General features: G+C 52.5%; 1 protein-coding gene across 1 annotated transcript; it reads left to right on the top strand.

Moving 5' to 3' along the window:
- Positions 1-8,011, top strand: LOC119104921 (syntaxin-5). Its single transcript, XM_037228665.1, has 6 exons — positions 1-61; positions 3,269-3,529; positions 3,944-4,188; positions 5,450-5,644; positions 6,196-6,320; positions 6,915-8,011. Exons 2-6 carry the CDS (start codon positions 3,307-3,309, stop codon positions 7,072-7,074), a joined length of 948 nt encoding a protein of 315 aa, XP_037084560.1. The 5' UTR covers positions 1-61; positions 3,269-3,306; the 3' UTR covers positions 7,075-8,011.
- Positions 8,012-10,764: the final 2,753 nt, after the last annotated feature.

Raw genomic sequence — 10,764 nt, 5'->3', positions numbered from 1 at the left:
GGAATTCTTCCGATATATTCAGGATTGTGGCCTTCGTCGTCGTGGTTTGGTACGTGGTGAGGTGGGTGTTGTGGCGATGGGTTCCCGCTCTACAGGGTTAAACTAGACCTGAGTACCGATGTTTCATAGTATTAGTTATTCTACACCAGCAAGGCACTAAATTAAGCATGGTTAAATATATTTTTCAAAAGCTTTGCAAGATTACAAATGGGTTGATCAAGGATTTTGTCGGTGAAGCACAACAGGCATTGCAATCTCCCATGGGATTTGTTGTCTCTTGGAAAACACATGATGGGGACTTAGGGGATTTCCTGGAATGAGTGATCCCTACAAAAGGAAGGATATGGCTCCCTGAAACTGATATTTTGGTGTCATTTAGCCAAATGTTGAATATGGAGCATATCAGGAACTTTGTCAGGGTGAAGGATACATATTTTTTAAAAATATAAATATTGTGGCTGCCATCAATTAAGCTTGTGATGACCCTTGCCCAAGAAACCAGTCCAGGATTTTGTTTGGGGATTGCGGTGCCCATGAAAGTCTGGGCCACTCAAAAACAAAACTTTCAGAACTGTCGTGGTGGCCCAGGAATTTGGTGCCTTGTGTTATAAAAGGCTGTGTGGTCCTGACATGAAGGCTTTTGGTGTCTGTTCACAATAACATTTTGATGGCACAAAGGGGCACCAGGGCTTTGTGAGTGACCAGAGGGGATGGATGGCATAGTCATCAAAAGAATGAAACAACCAAATTTTAAAGTCCTGGAGCATTACCATGACACCATTCAATGAAAGATCTTTGTAAATCCCAGTGACTGGTACTTCTGGTAAGAGCACAATGCCATCTCAAAATTGTGGTCTTTATGCAGCCTTCTGGAGCAGCCTCAAATCAGCACCATGTGTAGCACATGTGGTGCCCACTATGACAATGAGGTGCTCTGACCAGAAAGTGGCAGTTTTTTCTTGAGTAGATAAGCTGTCTGAACCAAAGGAAGATGAACTATTGATATAGCGTGATTTTCATATGCTATGAGATGCCTTTAAAGACACATAACTAAGCTACCAATGCCCATCTGCTGTCCTGTGCTCATCCTTGGAACATGAACTCTTGAGCATAAACACAGCTTGAAATGTTTGTTGCTTTCAGTAGAATTTTTGGCAGTAGAACAGCTTTTACCTGTGTCTGGGAAATGGGATGGGTAAAGTTCATGAGTTGCCCCCTCACCCAACATCCCAATGAGAAATGCTTTGCTCCACCCCTGTATTGACTCCATGTCCAGAAATTGTTGGCTAGCATGTATCAAACTCACCTCTCAGATTTATAGCCAGCAGCTCTGGTATTGTAGTTAACTCTGAAAATGTTTTGTGTGACATGTTTCTTGGCAGCCTGGTTTGTCTGGTCTCTAACTAGATTTTATTCTGCTTCCAGGTCAGTTATGCTAAAATTTGCACCTCTCACAGTACTAAGCACAGTCTCAAGTGGGGTTTTGCTGGTTGTTCCATATCTGTGTGTGGCTGTGATATCAAGTGTTGTGTATGTGCATATCATAATGAAGCTCACAGTTGACCTGTGGAAATGCATTCACTTACAGCAAAATCATTCTCTAAATTGAAACTTCTGGAAGGCTGTAGGAGATGTATTTAGTTCATCTAGTATGATTTGGTTTGAGTGTTTTCACTGTACATTACAACAGCATGCAAAAGCCATCTCATACTTACTCTGGGCAGGGAGGCAAGTGTAATGAAATGACATATTGGTCAGGGCAGCACTAGCCCATACTTTTAGCTGATAAGATGAAAGAAGTAATTATAGGTGAAATATTTTAAAAATATAGATTAGGTAAACCACATTGATTTAGGTTGATTTTTATGTCTCTGAATCAATGGCCAGGATCATTATGGTTTCTGTTATGACTTGGGTACTCACCCTTTTTTCTGGCCTAGGTGGCTGTTTGGTATTCAAACAGCTCCTGTGATTATTATATATTAGTGTTCACTAATTATTTTTTAAATGTATTAATATCAGATGCAGTTGGTGTAACAGTTATATTAGTATTCATATTTCATTAGTTGTAGTTGGTGAAAAGGCCTTGCCTCTAAAGCCAGCAGCTCTAAGAAGTGGATGGTAAACAATGATTATTTATGTTCTCTCAGTGGTTTCTGCAGTAGTGTTGACTGTTAATGGGCTGTGCTCATTTCATAATGCTGGATCGAGTTTGCATAAGGTTTGTTTTCTTCATGCATCTCAAATGAAATCAAGGAGCTTAATGGTGTTCCAGGTGATGCTGCATGAAAGATTTGACCAGAATAGACATGATCAGTATTATCATGACTTTTAATCAACACACAAATAACATCCACAGATCCTAACTCGAGATACCTTGATAACTGCTTCCACCATCTGTAGGATGACATCTTCTTCTGGTGTCCTGTCATCCCATAGCAAGAGATGTGTGATCCTCTTATCCATAGAATGGTGTCAGTTTGCTGCTGGCTCACCCATCTCAGCTGCAGCTTATAACAAAAGCAATGGCCCTGTGCTGAAGCCTATATAATCTGGCTTGTAACTTCTGCCCAGCCAGACTGGCAACCATTGGCTACCATGTGCTGTCATCTACCACCCACCAGAGCCATCATTATATGGTTCATAAAGTGACCACCAGTCACAAAGCCAAAAAATATGGGCTAGGCTAGTGGGGAATTGTGTCAAAAACCTTGCTGTAACAAATATTAGTGTTAGCATTGGCTGGATCTTCATGTTGAGTAGTTGATCTGTCCTATTCCTAGATACTGGAGCAAGAAGTTGCTTGAAGGTTATCCACTTGTGCCCAAGCCATGTTTAGCACTGTAAGGATTTCTTGTGTGTTTATGCCATTGATCATGGTGCTACAATTACACAGGTAGTTTGCACCAGGCATCAGCTATACCAACAAAACTGCAGTTTCTCAGGCAATGGTTGTCCCATTTTTGAAAGTATAAATAACCTCATCCATCTTCCAACCCTGATGCTGGTAACCAGTTGCCAGACCTGCAAAAGAGTTGGGCTTATCTCCCTGGCAGCAAGCACACTGTTCCATGCAGGGTTCGTCAGTAAGACCCCTGTGGTCAGAGTGAGCTTCCCCATCTGGGGATCTTCGGCGCCCCACCTGACTCCTGGGGCGCGCACCCCCACCGGTCTCTATCGCGCAACAACAGGCGCGGAAGGCACCCCGGCCGGAGCCTGCTCATCATGCCCGCTGTGCCGACCGTGACGTGCCGCGCCTGTCCCCCAGTGACGTGAGGCTCCGGTGAGCCGGTGAGCGCGGCTGCCATGCGCGCTCCGGCGCTGCCGCACGTGACCGCCTGCCGCGACCGCACCGCCGAGCTGGCCGCCGTGCTGCGCTCCCTGCGCGAGCGCCAGCTGGCGCCGGCGCCGGCCGGTCACGCCGCGCGCCCGGCCGGCCTCCTGCCACACGTCCAGTTCATGGCCATTGCGAAGCTGATCGGCAGGGATGTCGCGCAGACGTACGCCAAGCTGGAGAAGCTGACGCTGCGTGAGTGGCGGCGCCGTGTCTCTGGCAACGGGCGTGGGATCCGTTGTGGTGGTATGCAGGGAGCAGCGCATGTATGCCTGGGGCCCAGTTCGAGCATACATGACTGTTTGCGGAGACATGATAATGCACTGAAACTTACATCTATGTTGGGTAACCTACGAATGGTCTTAGTGGTGTTTTTAAGACGCCTTTCATCCGGGATCAAAAAACGTATGATTACTTTCGACTTAAAGTCTTATGAAGGTGGGAACACCCATTATCGATTATGCTTTCATCAGCTCTTCCCAGGATTTGAAGTGGTGAAGAATGGTGCTTTAAAAGCCATCTCATATGTAATGTATGACGTCTCTATATTGACATGCGTGCCTCCTCTGTCCGTGCCTTCCGTGCTGCCAATGGCGACCTTTGCTCCAGTGGCCAAGCGAAAGTCCATATACAACGACCGGCCGCTGGAGATTGAGGAGCTGACACACATCATAAGGCAGGACATGGCCAGTTTGAACAAGCAGATCCTGCAGCTGCAGGAGTTGGGCCGCGCCCGCACGCCGGCCGCTGGCCAGCACGTGCAACACTTCTCCAGTAACGTGGTGGTGACGCTGCAGTCCAAGCTGGCTGCCATGTCGAACCAGTTCAAAGGCGTGCTGGAGAGACGCACGGAGGTGAGCGGCGCCGTGGCTTCGGTGGTAGTGATGGTGGTGGTGGGGGGGGGGGGGGGGGACGAACGCTGGGCAGAGTTATGGTGACCCTCCGAGTCACCAACGGACCTGGAAACTGACCCTCCGATTGTGCTGTGGTGCAGAACCTTCTCCAGATGGGATTCGCGATGCGCCTCGCTTGGAGACCGCGCACGGTATATATGGAGTGTTAACGGCCCTGCCCTTCCTAAGACATAAACCCTTCTAGTTTCTTAGCTACACACCCGCGAAGACGTGCGCACTATTCCAAGCTCATCCAGGCATCCATGACGTATTAATGACGTCATTCAAATACTGGCGTTCCATTGGCCATGCAGCGATTAAGGCAATGCAAATATCATTGTTGAGTCGTTCATATCTGCCGTTTGTGGACACAGTTTCCAGATAGGAGGACCTCAGTTGGCTCTTAATCAGTGTTGTGCAATCTGCGATGACGTGATCAATGACATATTGAGCTGCGTATTTACTTAACGAATAATTTGTGTTGTCTAGAACAGTTATTGTCACGTAAATGGTACCATTAGTTATAAATTAGCTTATTTCAACATTCCCTTACATACTGCACTATGCTGTTATGTCATGCACCGAGTACCCGAAATTTTGATGACATGTGGAACGCCAGGCAACCACTGTCGTGGTTCAGTTATGAAAGTCATTTGTAGAGGAGAGTTGTGAGCTTCCCACAACGTTGTTCAGAGCCAGCGTATTGTCAGTTCGGCACGCTTCGTGCAGGTCTGGTGAAATTGTAGCTTAATTATTGTGCAGATCATGTTGGCAACCACCATCGCTGATCGCTTTGTCATACCCAGACCGCACGCGCTCGGTGGCGGTGACAGATTCTGGTGCACATAATCCTTGCTGTTCTTCTGAATTCTTTGGCTTCTATGTGTACAGATTTTGGAAAATGAGAGCTGTTGTATTCGCTCCGTACCTGCGTGCCGGATATGCGTTAACACGCCCTCAGGTTAGCGAGGGGAGGAATTTGACCCCCACCTGGTTTTCCAGAATGGTGGCCGAACGGCGTGGCGTAGTCGCGCGAAACTTTGCATAGTGATAGACAACTGAATGGCGGGACTTTTGGAAAGGGTTGGGTGTACCATGAAGCCCGATAACCTATGGCAGGTCAAAGTCAAGCTGTGGCTGTCAGCGAAGTCCACAGCGAAGCCCCGCTCCCGCCGTGCCGCGCGGACGGCCCCGCTGACTGTGCCGGCGGCGTGCTCCCCAGAGCCTGCGCCAGCAGCGGCGGCGGCGGCAGCAGTTCTCGGGCAGCAGCGTCAGCGCCAGCCTGCCGCCGTCGGCGCTGAGCGGCTGCCACCGCGGCTCGGTGCTACTCGCCGACGAGGAGGCGGCCGCCCGCGCGCACGCGGCCATCGACATGAACGGCGCCGCCGCCTCCCTGCAGATATTCGCCGAGGAGCAGGTCAGGTCACGCTGTAGGCCGGTAGATGCTCGTGTAGGGCACGGGGGGGGGGGGGGTTGGGAAAGGTGAGCAGGTCAGGGCAGGCTGCTGGTCAATATATGCTCGTGGGAAAGCAGGTCAGGGAATAGAGATTCCCTGCCCTGGGGTCGTATTCGTCATATTTGGACCGTTGCCCTTTTAAAAATAGACATTTTTCACTTTGTGACACACCTGGAGTGTTCCCAAATACTTCGGTCAACTGAGTACGTCCTCGTCTTCAACTGTTCCTGAGTACTTCTTGGGTACTTGAGTGTTTTTCGTCGCACTCCGTCGGTTTGCAAATGCTGTGCACACGTATGGCACACTACGGTCAGAACTGTGCTAACATTTTCCTCAGCCCCGTCATAGCTTGTGTGCCCCCACGACGACGCCGTGGGAGAGGGGAGGGTGTATCGAGTGCAAGGTCGGTGCACCTGGCCTCCCCCCCCCCCCCCGAGATGTCTTCGTGCCGCTCCATGCCGCCCCGGAACCGCGCCGCGCTGCCCCCTGACCGTGTCCCGTGCGCCCGACAGGATGCGTTCCTATACGAAAGCCGCTCGGAGGCGATGAAGAATATCGAGTCGACGGTGGTGGAGCTGGGTACCATCTTCCAGCAGCTGGCCCACATGGTCCAGGAGCACGGCGAAATGGTGCAGAGGTGAGCTCGAGGGCTTGGGAACGGTAAGACCTCCCCAGGACTCGCATGTTTTCAGAAGCGTGGAGGGGGGGGGGGGGGGGGGCATCCAGCGAGGGCAGGGCTGAGCTGGTGAAGTTCAGTCCAAGGAATATATTTGGAAAGGGAGATGAAGACAAACTGCTTGGGCTTTGGGCAGAGTGTATGTCTGGGACATACTGGTTGAAATTCACCTTTGAATTATGTTGTAATGATCAGCTGCTGACAAAATATGGTTGGGCCCCTCGGAGCCCACATATCGTGCCGGAACGATACCGCCCGTCGCGTCGTGCTATCGCGCGGTAGTCTACAACATCGGCTGCGCATGCCCGTCGGCTTTGCAGCACGCGACGCTCTCTGACACGCCGTGCGCTGGTGGCACCGGACACGTCGGGTGGCTGCTGTAACGGCTGCCGGACGTTACAGTGGGCGTGGCCGGCTGATGCGGTGGTCACTAGCCTCCCACGCTAGACGCTGTCCTGCTGCCGACGCCGGTCTGGCCCAGTCAGCAGGCACCCTGCCGCTCGGCTGACCTGGTGGTGTCATGCGACCTGACCTGACGTCGCGCCGGCTCGGCAGGATTGACGCCAACGTGGAAGACACGTCGGTCAACGTGGAGGCGGCGCACTCTGAGATCCTCAAGTATTTCCAGTCGGTCTCCTCCAACCGCTGGCTTATGGTCAAGGTGTTCGGGGTCCTCATCACCTTCTTCCTCGTCTTCGTCATCTTCCTGACGTAGCAGGACGCCTGCGTTGCTGAGTCTTCGGATGCGTGCGGCGTGGAAGGTGGTGGAGAGAATTGATATTTGAGTATGTGTAGGGACCATCGTGTGTTTAGCTGGCTCTGTGGGGTGTTGCCGCCAACATGATGTAAGTTGGGGACATGCGCAGCGATGCGGCTAGATGTGTATGAATCACACCAATGCATGCGATGGGTAAGGAGTGCGGTGCGCCCATCAGCTACTTCAAATCAGTGCATGCTGTGTGTTGTGCTTTTGGTGATACCTTCCCAGATCGCCCATAGATAGGTCACATTGGCGTAGTCCACGTATGTATGTATCGGCATAATTTATGTCCCTGAGCACGTTTGGAGCCTGACTACCGTGATGATGCTATATGGAACATTTGCTTGTCAGCCTTGGTATATTTTAAAACACCACACTTTCGCCATGTGATGTGATGAATTCCCTGTGATGGAAGCATATAATGCGGGCTCCTTGCAGAGGCTGGTACACTGAGTGCTAGGAGTCAGTGTCTATCGTATTGGACTTTATGTGTCCATAAACACCTGACGCTCCTTGCATTAGTCAAGTTGAACAAATAGAACAGGGCGTGGTTAGAACAAAACTTTAAGGTCATAAGATTGGGTGATGAAGAAAGGATATGATAGGATCAAGGCGAGCGCACGTATTCCTCCACTGGCATTACTTGTGGAATCGAGACGCAACAAAGATTAACGTGCGGAAGTAAATGTATGCATTACGCATACTAGACGTTGGTCTGTGCTGCCGCTGACGTGTGTTGCGTGAGGCTGATTCATGGGTGATAGCGGAGGGGTGAGCATAACCGGAGCCGGTGCTGCTGCCGACTGTGGCCTCTCGTCCGGACGTTGTGTGGCCGGAGCCCGTGCTGCTGCCGACTGTGACCCCTGGTCCGGACGTCCGGCGCAGGCTGTTGTGTGGCCGGAGCCCGTGCTGCTGCCGACTGTGGCCCCTGGTCCGGACGTCCGGCGCAGGCTGTTGTGTGGCCGGAGCCCGTGCTGCTGCCGACTGTGACCCCTGGTCCGGACGTCCGGCGCAGGCTGTTGTGTGGCCGGAGCCGGTGCTGCTGCCGACTGTGACCTCTGGTCCGGACGTCCGGCGCAGGCTGTTGTGTGGCCGGAGCCGGTGCTGCAGGCTGTCGCTCCGTCGACACTACTCGGCGTTGTGTAGCCGCAGCGCCAGTGAGCCCAGAGGACCTTTACCATCTCGCCCCATGGGCTCGTTTTCCCATGGGTTACGCCATTTTATGCTACCAGCACGGCGTGTATGGTGATCGACGTGCGGTGGTGTTCATTATGCAGGGGTGGACCTAATGTAGGCTGTGATGCTCGAAGGGCGACCCGTATTTGATCATGATTTGTTCGGCGGAGGTACTCCCGCGCCTCGTCGCCGTGGTGTTCTCCGCAGGCGGTCTGCATGGTGCCCGGTTCCAACTCCACGACCAGTTAGCGTAATGCGCCTGGCTTGCTGTGTCATCATCACCGCGTAACGACTGTGAGCTTTAGATCGAGATTTGGAGTAGGAGGTTTGGAAGACGTGAGGGTTCGTTCGAGGTTTTCCGCCATGCAGACTCCCGCGATGCCGCGAGTGATACGTTATTGCCTTCATCTCCGCTGTGTGATGCTCACCATCGATCTCGGCTCTTGTGATTCCAATGTGCAAATACACGTTTTAATCGCAGTTTTCCATCTCCGTGCTTCGGCGGATCTCTTCGACGCTACGTCTGGTTCAGGTGTGACTTGGATGAAACGAAGCCATGTAGGTAGTCAGAATCCTTGGATATCTCGCGTCGCGGTTCGAATAGCAGGGGAGCAGCGAGTGGACTTGGGGATCTTAGTACTGGCGGAAATTGTGTTAATCGCATGACACAGACATGGTTTTCAACCATTGAAGATATAAGCAGCGTTTGCGTTTGTGAGTGCGTGACCGCTCAGCAGGAGGTCAGCCGAGACGAACCAATTTGTGAGGTCTTGTAAAGGATGGCCCCGCCTGTTGGCGGATCCAAAGTCCAAAGGAGAGGGGGGGGGGGGAGGACGGAGCCATACTCTTCCCCTATGCCTCCCAAGGGACCGTAATTGCTCTGAAGTGGCCTAACAGGGCAAACGAACCCCGTTTTTAACACAAGGCTTAACAACACTGCGTCTTTGGGCCTACCTGAAATCTTCCCATTTGTCACAAAAACTGTGTTCACCTTTTGTCAAGACTCCGTATGTTAACCTGCCGGGGTACTCTTGGTCGCTCAGAGCCCCTTCACATTGGTCTGGGGTTCTTCCCGGCTGCTCGGAGGGCCCTGCGCTGTTGCTGGGGCCCTAAATTAACACCGCACCCATACACGCCACGCTCAGGGACCCTCTGCATTGGCCTAGGGCTCTATCCCTTTGATCTCATTTGCGGAGGACTGTTCACTCTTGTCGTGGCCCTTTCTGTTAACCCGCCCTGGCACTCTTGATCGCATATGTGCCTGCTGCAATGGTCTCGGGTACTTCACATTTGCCCGGAGGACCCTGACCTATGGTTCGCGGCTCTATATGCCCATCTGCCAAGGCGCTCTCGGTCGCTCAAGGGCATTCATTCATGCACATTGGTCTTGGGTTATTCTCCTTTGCTCAGAAGCCCTGCGCTCTAGTGTGGGCCCTATACGTTAACCTACCGGGTAACTTCTGAGCGGTCAGGGGGCCCACCACATCGTTGGTGGTTTTTTTTCTCGCTTGCTCTGAGGACCCTACACTTACCGGGAGGGTGCCGTCCCCAGTGGTCTTGGGTTTTCCCACTTTATCGGAGGGCCTTCCAGGCTGGTCGTGGGCTCTTCCGATGGATGTAGAAGAATCCTACTTTGCTGCCGAAAGCCCCACGTGTGCGTGTGAGCGCCAGGGCGTTTTCCCTAAACACACAGTCGGCTCCGTATCGGCATGGGCCTGAGAGCCCATTTTCCGAGCATGGACAAAGCAGGAGCCAGCGATTTGCATTGGTGGAGTCCCAGCGTCCGCCAGGGCCCCACAGCGCCGAACAGGGGTTCTGCGTTTGCAAGGGCCCCAAGTCGGCTAGACGCAGTGTTCGAGGAGGTCCGAAGAGCCTGGAGGGCCCACCGGGACCGACGATTAGGGGCCCGGTGGGAGGGCTTAAGGACACGAAGGGCTTGTCGGTGTCTTCTTCAGGGGCCCGGCCTGCGGTAACGAGCCCTTAAATGACAGAGCGCTGTTTTTTGCGCCGATCGAGGACCTCCTGAGTTGACATGGGCCTATCTGTTGGTCGGACACCACCAGTGCCGCACAGCCGGCTCCGTGTCGACATGGGCCCGAGATCCCACTTTCCAATCAGCTGCAAGGCCGGGGCAGGAGACCGTGATCGCCGTAGGTGGTCTAATAATAAGCGCGCAGACTCCAGTTCAGCTTAACGGGTCCGTGCTGGAATTGGATTGGAGGGCCGCTGTTCGGCATTGGGGGCCCGCAAGGGCACAGTACCCTTTCGTTGTCTCCAGGGGCGGATCCAGAGGGGGCACGGAGTTATGGGCCCCCTTGGGCCCGAAGGGACACATAAGCTCCGAAGGGGCCTAAGCTGGCGGAACAGATGCATTTTGTTAAACACAAATCGCAACAAAATTGAAAATATTTGGGCTTTCAGACGTCCAAGAGCAGCCGCAAGAGAAACTGAGGAGTTGAAGAAAGGATA

The sequence above is a fragment of the Pollicipes pollicipes genome, unplaced genomic scaffold (assembly GCF_011947565.3).
Source record: "Pollicipes pollicipes isolate AB1234 unplaced genomic scaffold, Ppol_2.1 Scaffold_2555;HRSCAF=2994_pilon_pilon_pilon, whole genome shotgun sequence".
Classification (NCBI taxonomy): Eukaryota; Metazoa; Arthropoda; class Thecostraca; order Pollicipedomorpha; family Pollicipedidae; genus Pollicipes; species Pollicipes pollicipes.
Note: the sequence above shows the minus strand (reverse complement) of the source record. Positions and strands in the feature narration are given on the sequence as shown.

Bases quoted from the DNA above. Each gene is read 5' to 3' on its own strand.
- LOC119104921 (XM_037228665.1), top strand. From the start codon at position 3,307: ATGCGCGCTCCGGCGCTGCCGCACGTGACCGCCTGCCGCGACCGCACC. The intron at 3,530-3,943 runs GTGAGTGGCGGC...CCTTTGCTCCAG, and splicing joins GCTGGAGAAGCTGACGCTGC to TGGCCAAGCGAAAGTCCATA. The intron at 5,645-6,195 runs GTCAGGTCACGC...TGCGCCCGACAG, and splicing joins AGATATTCGCCGAGGAGCAG to GATGCGTTCCTATACGAAAG.